This window comes from Delphinus delphis, chromosome X, assembly GCF_949987515.2.
Source record: "Delphinus delphis chromosome X, mDelDel1.2, whole genome shotgun sequence".
In the NCBI taxonomy this organism is placed as follows: domain Eukaryota; kingdom Metazoa; phylum Chordata; class Mammalia; order Artiodactyla; family Delphinidae; genus Delphinus; species Delphinus delphis.
Window position 1 is genome coordinate 106,168,977 of NC_082704.1, and position 27,570 is coordinate 106,196,546.

At 41.1% G+C, this 27,570-nt stretch overlaps 1 protein-coding gene across 2 annotated transcripts in view; it reads left to right on the forward strand.

Annotated features, from left to right (window-relative positions):
* Window positions 1-26,244, forward strand: part of ACOT9 (acyl-CoA thioesterase 9) — a 65,650-nt gene extending 39,406 nt beyond the window's left edge. For both annotated transcript variants that reach the window (XM_060003086.1, XM_060003087.1), the window contains 14 exons: window positions 3,781-3,878; window positions 5,668-5,713; window positions 7,794-7,964; window positions 8,209-8,246; window positions 12,818-12,901; window positions 13,279-13,382; window positions 18,111-18,184; window positions 23,342-23,409; window positions 24,093-24,204; window positions 24,367-24,457; window positions 24,635-24,720; window positions 25,133-25,220; window positions 25,370-25,520; window positions 25,944-26,244. In XM_060003086.1, coding sequence (XP_059859069.1) covers window positions 3,781-3,878; window positions 5,668-5,713; window positions 7,794-7,964; window positions 8,209-8,246; window positions 12,818-12,901; window positions 13,279-13,382; window positions 18,111-18,184; window positions 23,342-23,409; window positions 24,093-24,204; window positions 24,367-24,457; window positions 24,635-24,720; window positions 25,133-25,220; window positions 25,370-25,520; window positions 25,944-26,032 — 1,300 coding nt within the window. In that variant the 3' untranslated portion in view covers window positions 26,033-26,244. The remainder of the gene's footprint in view (window positions 1-3,780; window positions 3,879-5,667; window positions 5,714-7,793; window positions 7,965-8,208; window positions 8,247-12,817; window positions 12,902-13,278; window positions 13,383-18,110; window positions 18,185-23,341; window positions 23,410-24,092; window positions 24,205-24,366; window positions 24,458-24,634; window positions 24,721-25,132; window positions 25,221-25,369; window positions 25,521-25,943) is intronic.
* The last annotated feature ends 1,326 nt before the right edge of the window (window positions 26,245-27,570 follow it).

Genomic DNA, 27,570 nt, shown 5'->3' on the forward strand with positions numbered 1-27,570 from the left:
GAGCCACAGTTGGCTTTAGCTTGCATTGGACATGATGTGACAGGCCTTCTTACAAGCTCCAGGGTTTGGTTCATGTGTCTTCTCCCAGGAAACCTTCCTTGGTCTCTCCTCCCCCCCAGTTTGGAAGTCCTCTGTCTTTGCTCTGAACTCCTTATAAACCTGTGGCTCGTTTCCTTTGAGTCCTGTTGAACCTTAAGCAGGTATTCCATTAGTGTCTAGAGAGAGAAAGAGTACATAAATGAATACAGACTGTCTGACATGATTAGGTTACTTGACTGGTGGGCAATCTTTGTACTTCTTTTTTCCCCCAACTCACAAAAGAGCCATCTGAATTTGTTTAGTCTCTAAATTGAGGCATTTCCCCAGAGTGGAGGGCATATGAGTGGCATTGCCTGTTTTTGTACTGAAAACTCTTCCCGGACACCCACCCTAAGCTTGGAACCCAGAACAGCTAAGACACTTACGTTCACACCTTCATGCGACTTTTGTGACTCCCTTGGCTAGCCATGGAGAGGTTGGGCTCCTTGGTCTCCTTTTATTGGAAAGGTTGAATCATGGAGTCCTAGGGCCTGACTGTAGAGGCCTCTTGACAGTTTCTTCTAAAGGCCTAGGGATTTGCTGTAGGTAAAACTCCTGAGGGCTTCTCAGGGAATAAGCCATTAACCCTGAGGTACTGAGGTGTTAGCAGTGATTGAACCATTCCCCTGCTCCCTCCACCTCAGTGTTGCATAGATAAAGGGAAGTAGCCTGAGATTGTGAGAAGAGCAGTTTCCTTACATGTATGGTGTGTATGAGGTGGGGAGCGATTAGAAGAGCTGGGCTCTACCCAGTGTGCCAGTTGACTAGCAGGGAAAAAGTCATCTAATTCCTTCGGGCCTCAAGTTTTTTCAGGAGGTTGGTCTGAATCACAATTTTTTAAATCTAGGGGCCCATGGGGGTGTCAAAAGGGAGTGGTCTGTGAACCATCTGAAATAGTATATACTATTTTGTGTATCAATAAAAATGTATTCCCCCCGCAACAACTACTAGGCACGAGGGTCCACAGGTTTCATCTGATTATCAGTAGGGATTATATCAAATTGTAGTGAAAAGTTACAATAAGCTGAATGTTCACAAGAGAATAGAAATTTATTATACCAGTATATGATTAGTATAATCAACAATTTTATTTTTTTAATATATATATTTTTAATAAATTTATGTATTTATTTATTTATTTTTGGCTGCGTTGGGTCCTCGTTGCTGTGCGCTGGTTTTCCCTAGTTGCGGCGAGCAGGGGATACTCTTCGTTGCGGTGCGTGGGCTTCTCATTGCGGTGGCTTCTCTTGTTGCGGAGCACCGGCTTTTAGGCGCGTGGGCTTCAGCGATTGTGGCTCGCGGGCCCAGTAGTTGCGGCTCACGGGCTTCAGTAGTTGTGGCATGCAGGCTCTAGAGCACAGGCTCAGTAGTTGTGGCGCACGGGCTTAGCTGCTCCGTGGCATGTGGGATCTTCCCGGACCAGGGCTCGAACCCGTGTCCCCTGCATTGGCAGGCGGATTCCCAACCACTGTACCACCAGGGAAGCCCTAATCAATGATTTTTAAAAAAGCACTCACATTAGGCCTTTGCTGTGTTACAGGGATATGTTTTCAAATTTATTATGGCAGTATGCAACCAATAGGGCTGCAGGACCACAGTTTTCCAAATAATTTGGCCCAAGTGTTTCTCTGTATTCGTCAGCCCCCTCTTTACTATCTCCGTTTGAGTCTCCATTCAGAGATGGTCCATTATAGTGCCTGGCTTATTTCCAAATTTCTGGTCATTTTTGACTTTTAGGGGAGACTTTGGAGAAGCATGCCTTTCTGGAATAGAGTTTTTTAAGTATGTTTTTTTGGCTGCGTTGGGTCTTCATTGCTGCACACAGGCTTTCTTTAGTTGCTGTGAGAGGGGGCTACTCTGCGGTGGGATCTTCCCGGACCAGGGCTCAAACCCGTGTCACCTGCATTGGCAGGCGGATTCTTAACCAGTGTGCCACCAGGGGAGTCCCCATGGTCAGGCTCTTAACCTCTGTATACTACACTGCTTTTCACTCAGGCAGGATGGGATGGTTTTCATCACTTTTCAGAAAATGCTGCTTCTTAAGGAACAAAACAGAAATGCTTGTATATATGTGTATTTACCCAAATATGTGAGATCAGTTTTACAGCTCCTGTTAGTTTGTGATGAGTATTCACAGTATTTAGCCATTCAGAGTCAGATCTCATTTCTTATATTGAGATCATCTACAGCAACTATTATTATTGCTAATTAATGTATCGAGGGCATGATTTTTTTTGCTCTTTCAGCTAATAGTAGCAATGGAAGATTTTAGCTTTTTCCAGTGTGCTTTTTAAAACCTGATATATTCAGTTGCAGAACGATAGTTTCTGAGATGGCAGAAGGAAGGACCACATGCTCTTGTTTCCTTCAGTGAGGGATTTGAACCTACAGAAAATACATAAAATGAAATAGTGAAAAAGAAAAAAGTTTAACTCACATTCTGAGAAAATGCAAATTAGAAGGTCAAGAACAAGAAGACTGAAATATTAATTCACATATAAAAGTACATAAATTGAAAATTCATTGTGAAAAAATAAACCACAACTATGTAAGATAGAGGCTTGTTAGCTGTGTGATTGGAGAATAAACACAAAACCCAAACCCCAAACGCTTTAGGAAGCATTCCAGGCTTAGTGAACCAGCAGGGATTGTATCAGGGCCAGTGTGATGAGTGGCTGGCTAAGGAGTTGAATTAGCCAGTGAGCATGTGCTGCTATTTTTGTGTTCTCTGCAGTTAGAGTAGTTGACTTGGTGAAAGGACCAGGATTTGTTCTAGTAGGACAAGTATCAAAACTACATGTAGATTTTACCAAATATTTTTACTCAGAGGCTCTTCCTGTATGCTGTAATTCAGAAGAGAAATCTATAATAAATTTGGGCTCTAAAGAAAATTTAAAACATGCTTTTTAAAAATAGATTAGTCATCATTGGACCTGGCATTAGGTAGTAAGAATTTACTAGTCACTTGAGCTAGAATGAGTAAGAGTATCTGGGGTTCTCTACCTTTTCAATGCCTTGCCTTCTTCCACTGTGCTCTCAACAGATCAATTTGTCAGTCCCTGATACTACTATACGTGTGTTATCCCTGATAGGATAGTGTGTGGTTAGGAGTCGACAGTTAAGCAATAGTGAGCCAAAATCAAGTTAAACAACTTATTTTGGGAGAACAGTTTCGGCATATTGGGGTAAATAGCTTTGACTTTAATCCATTGGGGAGTAGGAAATTTCTGCCTAGGTCCAATAAATACTCTCTTTGAGTAACCCTGGAAAGGGTTAATTCTGTTTTCAAAGTTGATTGACTTATAATTGGGTTTAGCTTATTTATTGAGGAAGTATGGTATGACAATAACAAAATAAATGTTCATAATTAGTTTACTCAGCTGTTTACCAACTTGATTTTGGGCTTCTGAAGCTAATAAGAATAAATCCATTAAACCTGGTTGATATCTTTTATTTATTTTGTAGATCATTACCTAATTGGTCTCTGCCCTCAAGAAATGTTTACTCTTATTGGAGAGATGATTTACGGAGTAGCCTCATATGCAAATATACATACACTTGAGAAACATGTACAGACCCTATAAGACAGTATTTACTAAGGGTGTGGGGTGGCTGAGTGCTCTGGAGGAGGCACAGATCTTTGGGGTTGCCAGGGAAGAAGTCATGGAACCTTCTCGAAGCGTGTTTCATCTTGTTTTGTAGGCTTTGTACCCTGAGCAAAGGGCTGCTTGCTCCCAGCAGAGGACTGGCTCAAGGATCTCAGAATCCCGAGAAACAGAGAGTCTTCCACATTCATGAAGGCAAGCATGGGTGTTTACCTTTTAGGCCTATGTGGGCGGAAAACCCTGCTTTATTTACGAAGCATGTAGATAGACAGTTTAGGGCAAATGAGGTATACTAAAGGTAGATCTTTCATAAACTTCTCACTTAGAAAATGACCAGGATAGCTTGGGGTAGAAATCACATACAGTACTTGAGCTTTGGTTCCTGGGAGCCTTGGGGACTGAGCTCTTTTAGTTAAATGATTTCTGTTTCCTTTGTGTAGGTACTGAAGTGGAAGGCATGGAAAAAAGAGATCTAATGCATAAGCAAGAGACAGGCCTTTCAGTTGTACCAACTAAACGCTCCTAGGCTATAATTTTGTTAGAGGGACCCTGTTAATTGAAGTTAATTTCAGTAACTAATCCATATGCAAACTATGGATGTCTTTGTCAATGTAGGAATATTCATTATAATGAAAACTGGGACTTGTTTAAAGGATCCCAATAAATATATATGCATATATATAATTTAAAATTCTGCTTTGTTTCTTGGCCCTCAACACCTGCCTTTCTTCTTACACTGAATATAAACTAGTAATAATCATTTTATGTCACTGAGCATCAGTAGTCTGTGTACTACTTGGGATACTTTCTGTCCATTCTTTTATTCAAGGAACTCAGGAGGAAAAAAAATCAGAAATAAGACTAATTTACTAATGGATATTTTTGGTTCAGTACTACGCTATGATTTCATTGTAATTAGAGTTTGCACCTAATTTATGGTATATAACAATGGTGGGTGTTTTTTTTTTTTCCTTTGGCTGTGGCTTGCAGGATCTTAGCTCCTTGACCAGGGATTGAACCCTGGCCCTGGCAGTGAAAGTGCCAAGTCCTAACCACTGGGCCACCAGGGAGTTCCCTATAACAATTGATAGAAAAATTAACAATTGATAGAAAAACAACCACTTTTTCATAAAAATTAAGATGTATGTTCATCTAACCATATTTCGTTTTGATCAGATATTTAGTTGTTGAGGGACCAAGGATTGCTATAGTTAATTTTCTGTAACCAGAATATGTATTTTAAAATGATAGAAAAAAACACATGAACTCAAAACATTATTTAAAATCCTATAGATTTATTTTTTAGTGTTGACTTACTACTGCTTATCTAATTTATTTCCCCTTCATCCATATAGCATGTTCACCAATACATGTGAATCACGGTGTGTGTGGTAATCAGTATCAATTTTTTTATAAGTGCTTAAATTTTTTTTCGCACTAATTCATTCTTGCACTTTTGGGCAATGGGCATTAACTAAACTTAAATTGCTTTTTTTTGCCTTTCCTTTCTTGCTTCATTTTTCTTGCCTCAACTTTTCTAACATTTAGGGTAGTATACATATATGAGAAATCAATTAGAGTGAGACTCAAATTTTGATATTAGTCTTAGTCTCACTGCCTATAAGAAGATAGGCAGGGATTCTGTTCATAATATCTCCATCGTAAAGGGACTCCTACCAACACTGATACAGCCCCAGCAGATGAATAATTGGAGTTATCCTTTTTTGCTTATTTGTATAAATCCCAGTGATTGACACAAGGATATTCTTTTCTGCACTAAGGAGACAATAATTGTTTCAAGTTTTTGGGAAGCAGAGGCCTGATCCCTTCCCTGAGCTGTTTGTTTTGTGGCATTAAATGGAAATTCATGGATCTTTGAAGCTTTTGAGTGCATGAATCGCTTTTCGTAGTTTTTGAGCTGGTTGCCATAATCCATTTCTTACTTTCTTTGTTTCATGGAATGACCTCTTTATTTTTGTTTCAGTTCGAGATAAGTTGCGGGAGATAGTAGGAGCATCCACAAACTGGAGGTATGTGCTCTGTGTTTATTCGTTCTTCTATCCCTAAGTGGTGTGCTAGCCTGTGTTTAGGCTCAGTTGATGGTCCCACTGTAGGAATGGGGGGAACCCTTTGTTCAGAAATGGGTTGAGAGGTTTTTTTACTTGGGGGAGAAGATCAACATTCCAACATACTCATCAGTTGATGCTTTATTGTCATAAAATCATGTAATTTACACGTACTCTGCATTTTTCAAAGTGCATTCAGGAGTATTACCTCACTGATTCTCAGTGAAACTTGTGACATGCTTATGACATATGTTCCTCTTCCTTTTTTGCACATGATGAGATTGAAACTCAGACATTGAGTGATTGAGTACCAGGTTTGGGACTTGAACCCAAGTTCCTGGTTTTTCTATTTCATGCACCCTGACTACTGCTTCTTGTCAGGTCACAATTAACCAGGCCTCCCATACAATCTTTCTCTTTTCTCTAAGTATTTCCCTGCTTTAAAATAGGATAATATCCCTCTTGGTGCATAGAATTTTGAGGCTAAAATGAGATAAAAAGAAAAAGCACAATAACAATAATAATCTATTTGGTATAAAAATTATCTAATGACTTCTTTTTATCTCTTTATATGAAAAATTTCAATTTTCTGAAAAGTAGAAGAAATGAATACCTTTGTTCCCACTATCTGAATTGGATACTTATGAACGTTTTTTCCAGATTTGCCAATATACATATACTGGCTAAACTATAAAGGTATCGTGACGCTTCAGCTCCAGTTATATTCCAATACCTCTCTAATAAATAAATATATTTTCCTATGTAACAAAATCAGCAGTCGTGCATCTCCAACAAATAAGATATTCTCTTACATAATGAAATTGACAGTAATTCCCTAATAGCATATTATTTACCCATATTCAGAATTCCTCAGTTATTCCCCACATATCTTTTATAGCTTTTTTAAAAAAAAATCAAGATCCGGTAAACAACTGCATATTGCATTTCGTGGTTATGACTGTTTAGTCTCCCCTAATCTAGAATAATAGTTATCCCTCCCTCTTTTTTTTTTCCCCCCATGAGCTTGATTTTAAAGAGGCCAAGCCATGTGTCTTGTTGAATGTTCCACGTTCTGGATTTACCTGGTGCCATTTAACTTGTTCGTCAGTTCCCTCCCTATATTTTTGTAGGCTACGCTTTTCTGGCAATAATAAGTAAAGCTTAGAAAGAGTGATATTGTCAACATTTTAGTTCCTTATCCCCTTGTCTCTCTCTTTTCTTCCACCTTAATCGTCTCTTCTTTTTCTTCCCTTTCTGTCTCCTTTTCATGTTCTCTTCCTCTTTACCTTTTGCTCTGCCTTCCAAACTTCTTTTGGATATACTCCATTTTTCCTCCTCTGTCTCTCTTTCCTGAAATTGAAGGCAGAGAGAGAGAGAGCTGGGGCACAGAGGATACGAGACTTGTCAAGGTGAGAAATGGGAATATGGAGTTCAGTGGCTATGTTGTTCTTTAGCGCAGATATATATATATATATATATATGTACATATATTTACACTCTATTATGTCCATTTCTGTATTTTTAATTTCATTTCAAAGATTCTATTCTTTGAATACACTTTTTTTTTTTTTTTTTTTGCGGTACATGGGCCTCTCACTGTTGCGGCCTCTCCCGCTGCGGAGCACAGGCTCTGGACGCGCAGGCTCAGCGGCCATGGCTCACGGGCCCAGCCGCTCCGTGGCATGTGGGGTCTTCCCGGACCGGGGCATGAACCCGTGTCGCCTGCATTGGCAGGGGGACTCTCAACCACTGCGCCACCAGGGGAGCCCTGTATACACTTTTTGATGAGGGTGAATATATAGTTCATTTGGATATATCTATGTCACTTATAAGTGTATTTTTCTTATCTACTAGCCTGAGAAATTTTAACAGAAATTTTTGATTTCACCAAGTGGCAGGTAGGAAGGGAGGGAAGGAAAAGGAGATGAGGTAGGTCCGGACCTGCTGTTTCCTCTTTTGATGGTGTCTGACTGACCTGTATGTCACTGGAGTTGGGGCATAGCACTGTCCTATGTTTTATGAAGCTTGTGTCCTTTCTTCTCAGAGACCATGTGAAAGCAATGGAGGAAAGAAAATTGCTTCATAGTTTTTTGGCTGCATCACAGAAAGGTCTGCCACCTAGGAGAATGAAAGACAGTTACATTGAAGTTCTCTTACCTTTGGGCAGTCAGCCTGAATTAAGAGAGAAATATTTGACTGTTCAAAACACTGTAAGGTAACATGGCACTATTTCTGTTTGTGTCGTTTGTTTTTATTTTATTTCCTTTCTTTATTACAACTTTGAGATATAATTCACACATCATACTGTTCACTTATTTAAAGTGTGTGATTCTCTGGTTTTTCGTATATTTAGAGAGTTGTGCTACCATCACCATAATCAATTTTGGTAGATATTTATCACCCCATAGTGTTATTTTTCTTATGATTTTCATTTCATCACAGTTTTCTTTATTTCACAGGTTTGGCAGGATTCTTGAGGATCTTGACAGCTTAGGAGGTACTGATATTTTAGTATTTTTAAACTGGTACTTACAGTAATACATTGAATCCTCTGGCTGGAAAGGGTCTTTTTTTTTTTTTTAACATCTTTATTGGTGTATAATTGCTTTACAATGGTGTGTTAGTTTCTGCTTTATAACAAAGTGAATCAGCTATACGTATACAGATATCCCCATATCCCCTCCCTCTTGCATCTCCCTCCCACCCTCCGTATGCCACCCCTTTAGGTGGACACAAAGCACCGAGCTGATCTCCCTGTGCTATGCGGCTGCTTCTCACTAGCTATTTTGCATTTGGTAGTGTATGTCCGTGCCACTCTCTCACTTCATCCCAGTTTCCCTGGAAAGGGTCTTTTTATTCTTTAACTTGCACAGATGAAGATATTCTAAACGAGCAGAAAAAGAAGGGCATCTGCTACTTCTGAATTGTCATAATTATTTAATTAAATTTACCGAAAAGTTGCAGAGTACAAAGAGTTGTTCTCCCCTGAATCATGTGAGTATGTTGCTGACACGATGCACATCACCCCCAAATATTTTCATGTGTTTTTCCTACAAACAAGGACATTCTCCTTCATAACCACAATATAACCCTCAAAATCAGTAAATTAACACTGATATTTAGACAGTCTAATCCTCAGACCCCATTCAGCTTTGGCCAGAGGTCTATATAGCAGAAGGATCCAGTTCTGGATCCAGTTCTGAATCACATGTTGCAATTAGTTGTTGTGTCAGGGATAGTTCCTCAGTCTTTCCCTGACTTTAATGACCTTGATACTTTTGAAGGTTATGGGCCAGTTCTTTTGTGGAATTTCTCTCAATTCGGGTATGTTTGATGCTTCCCCAAAGTTAGATTTGGGATGTGCATCTTTGGCAGGAGTGTCCACAGAAGGGATGCTGTGTTTTTATTGCATCTTAGCAGGTAGTGCATAATTCTAATTTGTCCCATTACTGTGATGTTGACTTTGATTCCTTGATGAAGGTGGTGTCTGCCAGGGTTTTTTTGCTGTGAAGTTACTCTTTTCCCCTTTGTAATTAATAAGTACCTTGTAGGGAGGTACTTTGAGACCTTGTAAATATCCGATTCTTCATTAGACTTTTATCAATTACTTTAAAATCAGTATGAACTCAGGGATTCCTATTTTACTGAATGGATTATAATATATTTCTATCATCTGTTTTGATGCTCAACTTGTCCCAGGACTGCCCTTCATTCTTCACGCTGGCTTCTGTGGATTTTTTTGGCTGTGTCCCCATCATTCTTTGAGCACTTCCTCACTTTGTGGTGCAACATTTCTAGGCTCATTTGTACTTTCCCTGCCCCAGTCCTGGAATCAGCCAAATCTCTGAGGAGCCCTGATTCTTTTTAATGGAGAATGATATTTAGAAACCAAGATCTGGGTGCTGGGAGTTGTCATTGTTGCTGAGGTATCACTATTCCTGTGTGCTTTCAGTGGATGAGCTGGGGAATATATGCACGTACATGTACATTTACATCTATACCTGCCTGTATGTGTATTCCTTCCTTCCTTCCTCTCTCCCTCCCTCCCTTCCTTCCTCCCTCCCTGTCTCTTCCTCCTTACCTATCTGTCTACCTGTCTGTCTGTCTGTCTATCTATCTGTCTATCTATCGGAACCCTGGGTTCATACTGATAGTTCCAATTCTAATTCAACCACAGGTTCATTCTTAATTCCTCCCTTTTCATATTTGTAATTCCCTTCTCCAGCTGGCTCCATTATCTGTAGTACATTTACTTATTTGATCAGTTCCCCCGTATGTAGCCAGTTTCATATTGCTGCCATCCCGAAACCCTCATGAACGCTCTCCTCACCTCAGTGGGATTCTGCTCCATCCCAGGTCCCCCTCCTCCTTGTGCTCGGGCTGCGGCATGCTGGGCCATTGCTCTCATTGCCTCCCTGCATATCTTCCTGACCCCTCTTGGGCTTCAGCACCCGACTCTGGGCTGTCTGTCTTGCTTGCTCCTACGTAATGGCTTTTGGACTGAAATGTTGGGAAAGGGTTTAAAAAAAGGCTCTAATAATCTTTAAAATAGAGACACAAATCCATTGTTAGGCTTACGGCTAGCTATATTTTTCTTCAGATTAAATAAACCTGCTTTAAAATTCTTATTGGCCTTTTAAAAAAGAATCACTCACACACACACACACACACACACACTCACTCACTCACTCACTTGACTTCGGTTTACTTAGGTGTCCCTAAATATACAAACTCCCCTGCCACTACCCTGTTTTTCTTCATCACCTCCTGTTGATGGCCAGTCCCTTTCACCTGTTCACTTGATTCTATTCCTTCCGTTTCTTCAAGGAACTTGCCTTATCACGTACCCTGAAGATATCTCCCTCGTATCTCAAGCCTTTTCTCAACCTCACTTTTCCCTTAACTTCTAAACATATTCAAGGCTCTGCATCTTCCAGTGAAAAATAGGTAAAGTGTCCTTCCCTTATAACACTCTCCAGTTTTCTTTCTCTCTCACTTTAGAGCTACCTTTGTGTTCTGGCTTCTGCTCCTCCATGCCATTGAGCTGATTGTGCCAAACTCTTTGAAGCTCCTAATGATGTCAAACTCACCCTTGGGCCTTGGTGACATTTCCTCCTGCCTCTCAGGCTGCTACTTCCCAGTCTCCTTTGTAGATTCCTCTTTCTCTGTTGATCCTTTAAATGTCGCTTATCTTCAGGGTTTTGTCTGCTGCCCTTTTTGTTGTTGGTATCTGCACTTTCTCTATAAATAATCTTCAATCCCAGTGCTTCAGTTGCTCTCAGTATGTGGAATACTTCAGAAGCTACATTTCCTGGCGTGCTTTGTGAGTTGCAGACCAGTTTGTCCTCCTGCCTACTGGCCATCTTCATTTGGATGTGCCGTGGACTTCTCAAATTCAGCATGTTGAAAACAGTCCATTCTGCTCTTCCTGTGCTGTATTCTGTTTCTCAGTGAATGGTACACCATCTTCACTCATGCAAGTTAGAAACCTGAGTTAATTCAGGTCTTGTCAAGCCTTCCTTCTTCTTAGCTCTTGGACCTTTTCTTTTGCTTTCACTTCCACTAATGCTTTGGAAGGTCAAACACTTAGGATTTCTTCTCTGGGTACCACAAGTTTTTTGAATGGAGTTTCTTGCCTTTCGCCCCTCATCCCCCCACTACATTCTTTAGCAGGTGCATGGATGAAAGGGTTTGTTGTTGCTCAACGAGTATTTATTGAGCACAGACCCTGTCCTGAGGGTTGATGATAAACAATTTGTTTTTAATAAATTTATTTATTCTTTTATTTTTGGCTGCGTTGGGTCTTCGTTGCTGCGCACGGGCTTCCTTTAGTTGCGGCGAGCAGGGGCTACTCTTTGTTGAGGTATGCGGGCTTCCCATTGGGGTGGCTTGTCTTTGTTGAGGAGCATGGGCTCTAGGCGTGTGGACTTCAGTAGTTGTGGCACGCAGGCTCAGTAGTTGTGGCTCATAGGCTCTAGAGCACAGGCTCAGTAGTTGTGGCGCACAGGCTTAGTTGCTCCGTGGCATGTGGGATCTTCCCAGACCAGGGCTCGAACCCGTGTCCCCTGCTTTGGCAGGAGGATGCTTAACCACTGTGCTACCAGGGAAGTCCCGATGATACAAATTTGAATGAATCATAGGGCAAGCAGGGAGACCACTATAAAGAAGTACAGTACAGTTTTAAATGAGTTGATATTTGTGAGGTACATAGAACCATGCTTTGTACCTTTAAATGCTTGTTAAAATATGGAAAGTACACAGATAACCACAGGGTGGTGTAGGAGCTGAGGGTGATTTAGGGAAGGAGGGAGAACTCTGAGGCAAATAATAGCTTCATGATTAGGAAGGAGTCAAGAGGAAAACAGGTAGCTGAGCCCTTGTGATTTGTTTCTCTTTTTTGAAGATGTCTGATGCTGTCAGACTCATGTGCTGGGGTCTTTTTCTGATTTAGGCACTGTGTCTCTGTTGAGTGGTAATAAGCCACCTGGCGGGCCTGGGCTTTGGGCTTCGGTTTCCTCACCAAATCTAAAATTGAACAGTCAGAGTAGAGGTTTCCCAGATCTCTTCAATGTATAAAAAAGTCTTTGGTTCTAGGAAAAGACCACTAGTGGAATATGGAGGATTGGGTCTTCAAAACCAGATAAGACTTTATTTTTTATTTTATTTTATTTTTTACATCTTTATTGGAGTATAATTGCTTTACAATGTGTGCCAGTTTCTGCTTCACAACAAAGTGAATCAGCTATACATATACATATGTTCCCATATCTCTTCCCTCTTGCGTCTCCCTCCCCCCCACCCCCCCATCCCACCCCTCTAGGTGGTCACAAAGCACAGAGCTGATCTCCCTGTGCTATGCGGCTGCTTCCCACTAGCTATCCATTCCACGCTTCGTAGTGCATATATGTCCATGCCACCCTCCCGCCCTGTCACAGCTTACCCTTCCTCCTCCGCATATCCCCAAGTCCATTCCCCAGCAGGTCCCTGTCTGATTTCAGGGAGTAAATTGCGAATGTTAAAAAATAATTTTGCTTTTCCTTTATTTGGTTCTCTTCTGTTTTCCTACAGTTCTTATTTGCTACATGCACAACAAAATTCATTCAGCTAAGATGTCTCCTTTATCGATAGTTACAGCCCTGGTGGACAGGATTGGTAAGTGATATTATTTTCTAGACATACTTAGAATTTTTAGTAATTATAAAATATTATTGAGATTAGAGGAAATGTTTTCCTTTTATGGGGGAATTTTTATGTATATATGTGCATATGAAAATGTCTAGATTGCAATATACCAAGATATTTATTATAATTATCTTTGGGTAGAAGAGTTTTACATGATTCCAGTTTTATTTTTTATACTCTTTGCATTGTCTAATTTTTCAAAAATTATTTTTGAAAAATTATTTTTAGTTTTGAAGACAAAAAGGAAATATAGTGAAATTTGCCAGAATTTCAAATGAAATTGTCCATTTACAGTATAGAACATTTGGAGTATGGTTTGGGCTCAGGTTGATTTTTCTGTTTTGTAGATATGTGTAAGAAGAGCTTAAGCCCAGAACAGGACATCAAGTTCAGTGGCCATGTTAGTTGGGTTGGGAAGACGTCCATGGAAGTGAAGATGCATATGTTCCAGGTGTGTCTGTGCCCGAAGACTGCCCCCTTGTTCCAATACAACCAGCTAGTCTCAGTGAAAGAAAAGCTTATTCACCTGTCTATCCATAGACAGATATATAGTTCACCCATTTATAGAAAAACAATTCAAGTTCACGTCATACAGATGGTGTGTTAATATCCTCCTCCTGGACATAGACTGACACGTAATTTGGTGTTTATGCTTACTGTTTATTACTTTGAAATCATATACAGCTCCATGTTAAGGTACTTGTTTCTAGTTTTGCCCCAGAGAATTTCCCTACAGTCTGAGTTCTGTTAAGCATGAATCGGATTGGTGACTGTTAGTTTCCTAGGGCTGCTGTAGCAAAGTACCACAAACCATGTGGCTTAAAACAACATAAATTAATTGTCTTAACAATTGAGAGGCTAGAAATCCAAAATCAAGGTCTCAGTAGGACCATGCTCTATCTAAAACCCGTAGGGGAGAAGCCTTCCGTGTTTTCTTCCTAGCTTCTAGTGGTTTGCTGGCCCTTTGGCATACCTTGGCTTGTAGTTGTAACACTTCAATCTCTTCCTTCTTCATCACATAGCATTTTTCTCTTGTGTGTCTGTGTCTCTTCTCTTCTCTTCTTTTATTTATTTATTGGCTGCGTTGGGTCTTTGTTGCTGCATGTGGGCTTTCTCTAGTTGGGGCGAGCGGGGGGCTATTCTTTGTTGCAGTGCGTGGGCTTCTCATTGTGATGGCTTCTCTTGTTGCAGAGCATGGGCTGTAGGCGTGTGGGCTTCAGTAGTTGCAGCATGTGGGCTCAGTAGATGCGGCATGCGGACCCCTAGATTGCACGGGCTTCAGTAGTTATGGAGCATGGGCTCAGTAGTTGCAGCACATGGGCTCAGTAGCTGTGGCTTGTGGGCTCTAGAGTACAGACTCAGTAGTTGTGGCACACGGGCTTAGTTGCTCTGCGGCATGTGGGATCTTCCCGGACCAGGAATCGAAACTGTCCCTTGCATTGGCAGGCAGATTCTTAACCACTGTGCCACCAGGTGAGTCCTCTTCTCTTCTTATAAAGACATCAGTGATACTGGATTAAGGGCCCACCTACTCCTGTGTGACCTCATCTTACCTGATTACATCTGCAGCAACCCTATGTCCAAATAAAGTCACGTGCACAGGTACTGAGGGTTAGGACGTCAACATATCTTGTTGGGGGAAACAGTTCAACCCATAACAGTCACTGAGATTACTACAGCAGTTAGGAACAGCCTCTCTAATGAGCATAACTCAGAATAGCTATTATAAAGAAATGAAGAAACTTGTCAAGAAAAAGTACCTCAAAGAGGGTCATAGTACAGAAATCAAATAATTCAGAGTATGTTGAAGATTTCATTGTGAAAACTTACTTAAGGGTGACTTATTCAGTTATGTCAGGGTATTCAGTGGATCTGTCATTCAGATACGTGAAATTATGAAGCATTTCACGTTTTGGAAAAAGTCTGAAGGTTGCTCTGCAGTAATTAAAGTTGTTTGTCAAAATAGGTAAGTAGTTTTTTATTTGATGCTGTATGTAAACAGTTGAATTTTTTAACTTCCATGTTGCTGTAACTGACGGTAATACTGCTTTTAAAGCAAATATCGTAAAGTTGTTGGGGATGCTCCTCTGATTTGTTCGCACCCTTTTTTAATCTTCATGGTTGATGCACGGTGGATTCCTGGAATAAGACCTTCTTTCTAAGGAATCTTGGACAAATAGGTTGAAAAAGAGATACAGGAATTATTGGGAGGAGAGAGCCAGTGAAAATCAGTGCCAGAGAAGTACAGACTTTTGTTTTAAATTTGCATTTCTCATTGGCCATTTTGATTAATAACTCACGGCTTGAGTGATCCTTTATTCCAGAGAGGCAGCTTGGCAATAGGTACCCTGCCTCTGGTTTGGCTGAAATGTAAGTTCAAATCCCAGCTCTGCTGCTTATTAGCCATGTGACTGTGGGCAAATTTCTTGCCTTCTGTGAGATGCTGTTTTGTTATCACAGTAACCACTGATCAAATGTTGGCCATTATATTACTTTATCGTCATTACTATGGAGGTGGTCCCGCTTGACCGTCAGACCTGCCTTTTGGGGTTCCTGTTAGAGCTCTCTTCCGAGTGTGCTCTCGCTACCTCAAGTCCAGTATGTTCCAAACTGAGTGCATCAGCTTCCCTTCCAATCCTGACCCTCCTCAGGTTTCCCCTTTGCCACCCTCCGATTTCTCCCAGCTCCAAACCTTTGTGAAAGCTTTAATTTTTTTTCCCTTTCCTGTGCAGCCTTTTGCCAAGTCTTGCGAATTCATCACCCACAGCTACTCACCAGAGTCCTTTCTTTCCCTCCCCTTTGACCTCTGTGTTTCATTCAAGCCCTCACTGCCTCTTGTGTGAGTACTTTAGCTATCTTTTAATTACTCTGCCTGCCTCTTGTCTGTTCTCTCTGTGTTAATTTTACACATCTCTTCCAGATAGGTCTTCCAAAGCCGATCTTCAATCACATCTCTTCCCTTCTCAAAACCCTTCCGTGACCATTATCTGTGGATCAAAGTCTAAATTGCTTTGACTAGTTAGGATCTAAGGTGCTCCATAAACTAGCACCAACCTACCTTTGCAGCTATATTCCCTCCAACTTACCGTTCACACACCTTTTTGGAGTGCACAGCTGGAGACCTTGAGCATCCTAAGAGTAGAGAGCTGTTCACCTTGCATCCCCGATGCTCAGCACTAGTGTTCATTGTAACACACTGGAACGTAAACAGTAGGTGAGCGGATGAGCATCCTCGCGCACACTTTTCCTTTTGCCGGGATTCCTTGGGCTCTGGCTCTGCATATCCATATTCCACCTGTGCTTCTGGGTCACTTCATGCTCGAAACCTTCCCTGATCTTTTCAGCTCATAGTACCTGTTCCTTCCCCACGCCTCCTTCCCTCTGACCTTCTCTCCTGGGACCTGCTGTCCTCTGCCTTGCAGAGCTGTGTATGCACGTCTTTTCTCTTCCACTCGACTATGTGCGCCTCAACAACAGGATCTGGGTGTGAGTCACCTCGCCCACTTCCTGACGGCATTCATTTAACGTTGACTTAGCAGTGATTTATGGAGTGCCCCGTCTGTGCTTGGTGTACAACAGTGAGCAAAACAGGAAGTTCCATTCTCTTGGAGTTCACACTCTAGTAGTGCTCAGTAGTTAGCTGCCTCAGTTCATTCGTCGGCAGTTGGCAGCCATCGATCCGGTATCTGCTGTCTGCCAGCCTTTGTGTCAATTGATGGGAAACAAATGAGAATAAAAATGGTCGTTGTCCTCAAGGAGCTCTTGGTGCAGTAGGGAGACAGACACATAAATAAATGATTATGATATAGTAAATTATTACGCACTATTTCTGAACAGGGACAGTATTGGCATTGTATGTGGGAAAATTCTTTGCAGGACCGTTCCCTGCCTTGTGAGCTGTTTAGCTCTTTGGTTACCCCTTGCTGCGCTAGTAGTGTCCCCCAGCTCATGGGACAGCCATCACTAGCACTGCACATTTCCAGATGCCCTCCGGGGGATGACATCTTCCTCGCTTATGTTGAGAACCCCTGTCAGGAGAGGACTTTGTTTCCACTTAGGTGGCAAACAAAGGAGGGAGTGATGAACTCTGCCTGGGGAGTAGGGCTGGGGCCGGGGAGGGGAGGAGTGTCTTGAGGAATCCGGCCCTGAGGAAGGCATCTGGCAGAGGCCTGGAGGGGAGGCGGTCAGGTGACAAAATGGGACATTTCAGGACCTCCAAGTTGTCAGCTGTGGCTAGAGAAAGGAGTGCAGGCATGCCGGGAGTGTTTGGTGAACAACTAGAGTGGAATCTGGGCTCCGTGGTGGAGGCTTTACATAGAATGCCAGCAGGCGTAGACCAGATGCTGGGATAAAGGAAGACCTCTTGCAAGGTTTGAATAGGACAGGGACATAGTAAGATTGGTGAGACTCTTCTGCAAGTCGAGGGGGAAGGCTCATAACGGCCTGAACAGGTAGTGGTGATGAGGACTAGTGGTCGGTTTGTTGAGGATGGAACCACCTGTACCCTCAGGTTACGATATGACTTGATGATATGACTCTCCTGGAAGTACAGACTTCTAGGGAAAAAAAAAATACCTTAAACTCTCAATGGCCTCTGCATTGTAAATATTTAGCTTAATCCACAGAATTCTCATTGATCTTACCCTTTCTTGGAAGCCCCTGTGCCAGGCTAAGGAAACAAACACATCCTGGTAGTTGGCACACTCAAGTTCCCTGAAAATACAAATGTCTGGGAGAGCGATGGGAGGTCCGCCTGGCTGTGTGTGCCTTTGGGAGGACAGGTAGGCCTGGAGAAAGCCAGCGTTCTGCAAGATGCGGGACGCTTAAATGATGGTGATGCACAAGGTCCCCCCGTGACCCTTGCCCTTGGGTCCCAGTCACTCACAGCTCCAAGGCCCATAGTTTGTGCCCATCCCAGCACTTCTCGCACTGTGCACTATTTGGGTTTTTGGGTATCTCTCTCCTCCGCTAGACCACAGACTCTTCACTCTTGCTGCCTTTTCCCCCCTAGAGCCCAGTTGTGTGCCTGGCATCTCAGCAGATGGTGGTTAGTGAAAGCACTCGTCCTGTTTTGCTAATTTCAGCCTTTCCCAAAGGCTGTGATATCAGTTAGGCTTGTAGTAGGTCTTCCCAGTAAATGCATTTCTTACATCTGCATTTTCTTTCCTTTGTTCTCTAGTTACACGACAATGAATTTTCCCCTGTTTTGGATGCGACATTTGTAATGGTGGCTCGTGATTCTGAAAACAAAGGGTAATTGCAGTTTTGTTCCTAATTCTTTATTTTGAAAAATATCAAAGATACGTAAAATTGAAGAGAAGACTTTAATAAATTTCTAGGATACCATCACCTAGACTTAAGAGTTTTAAAATTTTGCCATATTTGCTTCTTCTGTTTTTTTTAAAGTATATTATTTTCTTTATAATATTTTAAAGCAAATCCCAGACATAATGACATTTCACCTCTAAATACTTCAGTGTAGGGCACTGCTTTAAAAATGAGGCTATTTCCTTAAATAACTACATTACCATTCGCACACCTAACAAAAATAATAGTAAGTCCTTAATATATTCTAATAGTTCATATTCACTTTTTCCCACATATCTTTAACGACTTATTCAAATCAGGATCCAAACAAGGTCCACATATTACATTTGATTTGTATACCTCTTAAGTCTGTTTTTTTTGTTAACAGCTTTATTGAGATATAATTCACATACCGTACAGTTCACCCATTGAAAGTGTACAATTTAATGGCTTTTAGTATATTCATAGAATTGTGCAGTCTCATCAGTCTGTTTTAATCTGGAATGGTTGTGTGTCCCCACTGTCCCCTTATCCTTTCATATCATTAACTGGTTGAAAGCCCAGATTGATTGTTCTTTACAGTGTCCCACTTTCTGGATTTGTCTCATTGCTTCCTTGTGGTATTTTTTTTTTAACTTGTTTCACTCTCCCTAGTACTTTCTGTAAATTGAAGTTAGGTCTAAACCTTGATTAGATTTGAGTTCAGCGTATTTGGTGAGAGCGCTTCGTAGGTGATGATGTCTCTGTATCTCATATTGTATCATGTCAGGAGGTATAGATTGTCCCACTCATAGTAATGCTGAGATTAGTGTGTGGGTTCAAGTAGCGACACACTTTAATTTTTGCCTTGTGTAGTTCAATTTATCCTCTTGTGATCAGCAATAATCTACAGGTGTAGTACAGTACAAGGTGTATCCAATGTATCCAATCTTATGAATAGCTAGTTTCCCGTCAGTCTTCCTCCAGTGCTTTTAATGTCCTTTGCTGATCATTGCTTTTATTATTTTCATTAGGGGATGTAAAATGATTCTCAAATTCTGTCATTTCTTTCTATATTTATTAGCTGGAGATCTGTAAAGAAGAGTTTTCCCTTATCAACTAGGGCAATTTGGTTTGTAAAGGAAAGTTAGGATCAGTGTTTCATTCTTGCTTTTATTTACACATTTACTAGCTAGTGATGACATAGTTTTTCTGCTATTTTGCTTTTTAAAAAAGTATCATTGTATGTTCATGGATTTTAATATAGTAAATATGTTTTAATACATTGCAGCCATTGTTCTTCCTGTTTCTCAGAGTGAACATCTTTGGTCAGTGGGAACTCCTTTAAGCTGGCTGCTGTGATAAGCTATTTTGACATTTCCTAGTTAGTCTTTGATAACTTCCTGCTCTCTGGTACAATGAGATGTCTTGGACTCATTCTGTACATTTCCTGCCCCAGGGCTGGAATCAGCCAGTTTTCCAAGGAGTCCTCAGGTTCCTTTTAGTGGGAAACTGGTATTTAGACACCAAAATCTGGATACCAGAACTATACGTTGTTACTAGTTTGTCATGTTTCTAGGCCTTTTCAGTAGACAGGGCTTGGATGTATGTTAAAAAGCAAACAAAAAACCTCATAAATTTGTACTGTCATTTCCAAGTCCAGTTTAACTGTACAGACTTTAACACTTTATCATTTTTCTCTTACATTGGATTCTTGGTTCCCTAATGCCAGTTACACAAGGCATTCAGACTGGGAAAAACTGTTTAATTATGTGTGTGGGAGTTGGGTAGGGGGGGAACGTTTCAGGATTGCTGTTTGTACAGACGGAGTCTAGAGGCCTATGGGAAGTCTAATTTGTTTTAGAAACTTGAGTTAGGAGTCTGCAATGAGAAATCTCTTCTGCTGCATGGAAAGCTGACTTGGAAACCCGACTTAAGATCTAAAAACCCCTTGGTGACTCTGATCTGAGCGAAGAATCCACCCATCTTCTCTAGCTCCTCTCACCAGCTCCAGCTGACCTGCCGCTCCTAGGGGCTGCCCTGGGGCTCCTTTTCCAGCACTGAGGGCGTTACTTAAAGCTTCTCTCCCAGCTGATGCATTCTAATTTTCCAAGCTGCCATTTCTGTACTTTTGTGGGTTTTTTTGTTTTTTGTTTTTTTGCAGTATGCGGGCCTCTCACTGTTGTGGCCTCTCCCGTTGTGGAGCACAGGCTCCGGACGCGCAGGCTCAGCGGCCATGGCCCACGGGCCCAGGCGCTCCGCGACATGTGGGATCTTCCCGTACCGGGGCACGAACCCGTGTCCCCTGCATCGGCAGGCGGACTCTCAACCACTGCGCCACCAGGGAAGCCCCCATTTCTGTACTTTCATTTCCGTTTTTCTTTCATCCAACCTTTGGATTCTACCACAGTGAAGTACTATCCCTTTCTCAGTGTTTTATTTTGGAAAATTTCACATCTACAGAAATGTAGAAAGAATAATGCAATGAGCACCCATATGCCCTTCACCTAAATTCTCGAATTAACATTTTACCACATTTGCCTTACTCTTGTCCTTTCCCGATAAATACAAACATATATACTTTTTCCCCTGGAATTGTTTCAAAGTAAGTTTGAGACTACTTTACCCTAATTCAGCATGTATCTCCTAAGAATAAGGCCATTCTCCTACATAACCTCAGTGCCTTTATTATATCCAAGAAATTTAACGGTGATACAATTATATTATCTAATATATGATTCATATTCAAACTTTGCCAATTGTCCCTAAAATATTCTTTATAACCTTTTCCCCCGAGTCAGGGTCTGATTAAGGACCATATATTATATGTGGTAATCATGTTTCTTTAAATAATTCCCCTTAAAATAATCCCCCTGCTGCTTTCTGTCTTTTAAGACGTTGACTTCTTACAATTTTTTATTGAAGTATAGTTGATTTACAATGTTGTGTTAGTTTCAGGTGTACAGCAAAGTGATAGTTACATATCTCTATCTCTATCTCTATTGTTTTTCAGATTCTTTTCCCATATAGGTTATTACAAAATATCGAGTATAGTTCCTTGTGTTATACAGTAGGTCCTCGTTGGTTATTTATTTTATATATAGCAGAGTGTATATTTTAATCCCAAACTCCCAATTTATCCCCCCCCCCCAGTTTCCCCTGTGGTAACCAGAAGTTTGTATTCTATGTCTGTGAGTCTATTTCTGTTTTGTAAATAAGTTCATTTGTATCATTTTTTTTCGATTCCACATATAAGTGATATCATATGATATTTGTCCTTCTCTGTCTGGCTTACTTTACTTAGTATGATAATCTCTAGTTGCATCTATGTTGCTGCAAATGGCATTATTTCATTCTTTTTATGGCCGAATAATATTCCATTTTGTATATATACCACATCTTCGTTATCCATTCATCTGTCGATGGACTCTTAGGTTGCTTCCATGTCTTGGGTATTGTAAATAGTGCTGCAGTGAACATCGGAGTGCATGTATCTTTTCAAATTATGGTTTTCTCCAGATATATGCCGAGTAGTGGGATTGCTGGATAATATGGTAGCTCTATTTTTAGTTTTTTAAGGAACTCCCATACTGTTTTCCATAGTGGCTGTACCAATTTACATTCCCACCAACAGTATAGGAGGGTTCCCTTTTCTCCACACCCTCTCCAGTATTTATTATTATTATTATTTTAAAATATTTATTTATTATTTACTTATCTTGGCTGCACCAGGTCTTAGTTGCGGCATACGTGATCTTTAGTTGTGGCATGCAGACTTCTTAGTTGCGGCATGCATGTGGGCTCTAGTTCCCCAACCAGGGATCGAACCTGGGCCCCCTGCATTGGGAGCTCGGAGTCTTACCCACTGGCCACTAGGGAAGTCCCTCCAGCATTTATTATTTGTAGACTTTTTGATGATGGCCATTCTGACTGGTGTGAGGTGATATCTCATTGTAGTTTTGATTTGCATTTCTCTAATAATTAGTGATGTGGAGCATCTTTTCATGTGCCTTTTGGCCATCTGTATGTCTTCTTTGGAGAAATGTCTATTTAGATCTTCTGCCCATTTTTTATCGCGTTGTTTGTTTTTTTGATATTGAGCTGTATGAGCTGTTTGTATATTTTGGAGATTAATGCCTTGTTAGTTGCACCGTTTGCAAATATTTTCTCGCATTCTGAGGGTTATCTTTTCATTTTGTTTATGGTTTCCCTTGCTGTACAAAAGCTTCTAAGTTTAATTAGGTCCCATTTGTTTATTTTTGTGTTTATTTCCATTACTCTAGGAGACAGATCCAAAAAGATATTGCTGCGATTTATGTCAAAGAGTATCCTGCCTATGTTTTCCTTTAGGAGTTTTATAGTATTTGGTCTTACGTTTAGGTCTTTAATCCACTTTGAGTTTATTTTTGTGTATGGTGTTAGAGAATGTTCTAATTTCATTTTTTTACATGTAGCTGTCCAGTTTTCCCAGCACCACTTATTGAAGAGACTGTCTTTTCTCCATGTATATTCTTTGCCTCCTTTGTGATAGGTTAATTGACCATAAGTGCATGGGTTTATTTTTGGGTCTTTTATCCTGTTCCATTGATCTATATTTCTGTTTTTGTGCCAGTACCATACTGTTTTGATGACTAGTTTTGTAGTATAGTCTGAAGTCAGGGAGCCTGATTCCTCCAGCTCTGTTTTTCTTTCTAGCCAAATTGCTAGATTGCTTTGGCTATTTGGGATCTTTTGTGTTTCCATACAAGTTTAAGAATTTTTTGTTCCAGTTTTGTGAAAAATGCCATTGGTAGTTTGATAGGGATTGAATTGAATTTGTAGATTGCCTTGGGAAGGCACTGACATTTTTGAAGAGTCCAGGCCGGTTGTCTTACAGAATGTTCTACAACCTATATTTTACTGTTTCCTCATAATTAGAATCAGGTGAAACATTTTGGCAAGTGGCCATATCCTTTTACAACGTGAACTTTCTAGTGTGTATATAAGTCTGTAACCAGAAGAGTCCCCTAATTGTTCAGAGTTCTTATGTGAAGCAGTCAGTAAGTGTTACCCAAAATGAACACCTTCAGTTTTTATTAGGTAATGGCATGTCTTAAAATTTTTCTTTTCTTTTCTTCTCTTTAGGCCGGCATTTGTAAATCCACTCACCCTTGAAAGCCCAGAGGAAGAAGAGATCTTTAGACAAGGAGAATGTATATTAATTTGTTCATAATAAGATACAATTTAAAAAGCACATTAACTGTACTGCAGAGGAGATTATTTAAGAGTATGTATGGACTCCTCAAACCAGTAAAGTATCCACAGAGTCCATACTTTGAACGGTTTTTTTTTTTTTTTTGCGGTACGCGGGCCTCTCACTGCTGTGGCCTCTCCCGCTGCGGAGCACAGGCTCTGGATGCGCAGGCCCAGCAGGCATGGCTCACGGGCCTAGACGCTCCACGGCATGTGGGACCTTCCCAGACCGGGTCACGAACCCACGTCCCCTGCATCGGCAGACGGACTCTCAACCACTGCGCCACCAGGGAAGCCCTGAACGGTTTTTATTGATGATACAATATTAAGTGAAGTAATTCGTTTTCTCACATTTAATGAAATGGGAAATGTATCTTAATGAGATAACTGCTGGTTGGGGCTGTAGGTCAAGGTGATTATAAGTGGTCTCACACTGAGCAGACATGATTTCCATCTGAAAGCAAAAAATCACTGAAAGTGTTATGTAGCCTCAGCAGCCTTCTCTGGGACAGATGTGCAATTTCCAGGGGGTTTTTGAAATCTGGAAATACTGCGTTTATAGGGTCCGAGGCAGCCCCGGTCGGCAGCCCAGTGCTGTAGTGTGGCCCTCCTGATCATAGCTCCTTATTGTCTCCTGTTCCAGTGAACAAGGGGACAAGGGTCGCCTTCAGCTCCATGTCATTACTGAAAATGGCTCCCACTGCTGAGGAGAGGACAGCCATACATGAGATGTTTCTTAACACGCTGGATCCAAAGTAAGTTAGGACGGTGAGATTCCTGGTTGGGAAAGCATCTAAACCTTGGCCTTCTCACGAGCTACACTTGCTTGAACATATTGGGCATTGTTTGCAAATATTTTACTCTTCAGCAGCAAAGCCATGGCATTGACAGTGTTTACTCGATCTCCATTTGTACAGGACTGTAAGTTTTCGAAGTCGAGTTTTGCCTCCTAATGCAGTGTGGATGGAGAATTCAAAACTGAAGAGCTTGGATATTTGCCACCCTCAGGTATTGGAATTTAGTGAAAAATCTTCTAAACAGGATAACTTGGACTCATGACACTCATCTAAGAGTTGACACGCCTTCAAACTGACCTCTGTTCTATGGCATTGTGAATTCCTTTGTTCTACAGATTCGGATCGTCACAGGCCTTGTATTTATTAATATTTATTTTATGTCCTGTAGGAGCGGAACATTTTCAATCGAATCTTTGGTGGTTTCCTTATGAGGAAAGCATATGAACTTGGATGGGCTACTGCTTGTAACTTCGGGTGAGTTGGATTTCAGGTAGTCTTAACTCCTGAGAAGCCGTTTATACTTCCTCACTCAGTGAAACATTTTGGACCCGTCTGGATGTGTTTGGGAATATATTGTGTTTTTAAATAAATGCTACACTTGTACCAGGTGGGTTTGACCTTCATTTTAGAAGGCTCTCGCTCTGATGTTGTCCCTTAGTACATTAAATGCCTGCTGAGAAAAAGGGGTGATGATACGCAGAAGGGAAAAGATGATTTAGATACTGATCTGGTCACAGTGCCATCTCTTACCATCTGGTATGGTTATTCCCTCCTTCTCTAGGTTTATTCTTTGACCATTTAAAGTTTGCTTCAGCTGATTGTCAGGAAAAAACTAGAGATCATCTGAATTTTGCAGTTGACCACAAGTACTGTGTTTTCCCAACAGTGGTTCCCGACCATTTATAGTCGCCGTGGATGATATCATGTTTCAGAAACCTGTTGAGGTTGGATCATTGCTGTTTCTTTCTTCGCAGGTAGGTGTGTGATGAGAGATGAAATACAATTTTTATTATTTGGGCCTAGAAGAGAGGTTTTTATATTCTAAGGCCACCGTTTCTCTTATGACTGCTTTCTTCCCCCTTCCTAATGCAATTAACTAACTATCGTGTCCATAATCGCTTAGGTTTGCTTTACTCAGGGAAAGTACATTCAAGTCAGAGTACACAGTGAGGTGGCCTCTCTACAGGATAAAGAGCATATGACCACCAATGTCTTTCATTTCACGTTCATGTCGGAAAAAGAAGTGCCCTTGGTTTTCCCCAGAACATATGGAGGTAAGTGGCAAATGACTGCTTGTCCCTAATGAGGGGAACTTTTAAAGACATTTCTCTCCTTTTAAATTGTTGTAGGAAGTACTCTGATGCCCATCAGCCCTAGAGCATGTCTTTAGGGGATTGTGCTTTTGAGATTCTGCAGCCCTGAAGGCCAGGATGCCTCATGGCGTTCAGGTGGCCATTGCTGGTCTGCCTGCCTGGCTGTTGTCTGAAGGGCCAGTGTCAGCTGCAGGCAGCCACTGGTGGTCAGGACCGGTCCAGCCAAAGGGCCAGAGTCGAGGCACTCTCTGGCCCAGCAGCACATGCCTGGTGCCGGTTTTGAATTTTCATTGCTGTCCCAGTGTTCCCAAGTAGTTTTGTGTTTGTATAGTGATTTTCTTAGGTGCTGCACATGTCTCCAGAGCTCTCTCTCTTATGTTCCAGAGTCCATGTTGTATTTAGATGGGCAGAGGCATTTCAGCTCCATGAGTGCACCAGTGACCTTGAAAAAGGACCACCTCATCGAGCCCTAGGAAGACCGCGTTTGTTGAAGGCCAGTGCCCCACAGTGACACGGTGCCTGATGAAGGCCTGAGCAAGTATATCGCTCTTAGTGTTTATTCTCATCCTCCATAGAGAAGAAGGATGTATTCAGTTTTTAGGTTGATCAGAAAAGTAGAATGAGAGAATGGCTGGGTGGGGCAGAGGGGGAAAGAATTATTGAATAATAAATACTTTCAAGACAATTTAAATTGTGAACCTACCACGTTTCCTCCTGTCTACTCAGGAAATGAGGGCTGAATGCCTTTTTATGTGACTGGACACATTCTTTTCTTACACATATTGCAACCATCAATCTACATGGTTTCCTGCCAGGGCATTTGGAGGGCATTCTTTAAACCTGACCTTTACTGCAATTCCCCTGTATTATTTAAATCCCATCAACCCTATGTGATTCCTTTGTATTTTTGCCTCCTTCTATTTCCCAGCTTTTGTTGTTAGCAGAGGGTAGATGAAAAGTTGGAGTAAAGGGATTCAACAAAAGACACAGCATTTGTAAGGATTTGTGGGAAGCTTTAGATCTGAAACATACCAAGGAAACACAGAAGACCCCAAATAGCCAAAGCAATCTTGAGAAAGAAAAATGGAGCTGGAGGAATCAGGCTCCCCGACTTCAAACTATACTACAAAGCTACAGTGATCAAGATGGTATGGTACTGGCACAAAAACAGAAATGTAGATCAATGGAACAGGATAGAAAGCCCAGAGATAAACCCATGCACATATGGTCACCTAATTTATGACAAAGGAGGCAAGAATATACAGTGGAGAAAAGACAGCCTCTTCAATGAGTGGTGCTGGGAAAACTGGACAGCTACATGTAAAAGCATGAAATTAGAGCACTCCCTAACACCACCATACACAAAAACTCCAAATGGATTAAAGACTTAAATGTAAGAGCAGACACTATAAAACTCTTAGAGGAAAACATAGGAAAAACACTCTGACATAAACAACAGCAAGTTCTTTTTTGACCCACCTCCTACAGTAATGAAAATAAAAACAAAAATAAACAAATGGGACCTAATGAAACTTAAAAGCTTTTGCACAGCAAAGGAAACCATAAACAAGACGAAAAGACAACCCTCAGAATGGGAGAAAATATTTGCAAATGAAACAATGGACAAAGGATTAATCTCCAAAATATACAAACAGCTCATGGAGCTCAATATCAAAAAAACAACGCAATTAAAAAATGGGTGGAAGACCTAAATAGACATTTCAGCAAAGAAGACATACAGATGGTGAAGCGGCACATGAAAAGATGCTCCACATCGCTAATTATTAGAGAAATGCAAATCAAAACTACAATGAGGTATCACCTCACACTGGTCAGAATGCCCATTATCAAAAAATCTAGAAACAGTAAATGCTGGAGAGAGTGTGGTGAAAAGGGAACCCTCCTGCACTGTTGGTGGGAATGTAAATTGATACAGTCACTATGGAGAACAGTATGGAGGTTCCTTAAAAAACTAAAAATAGAACTACCATACGACCCAAGCAATCCCACT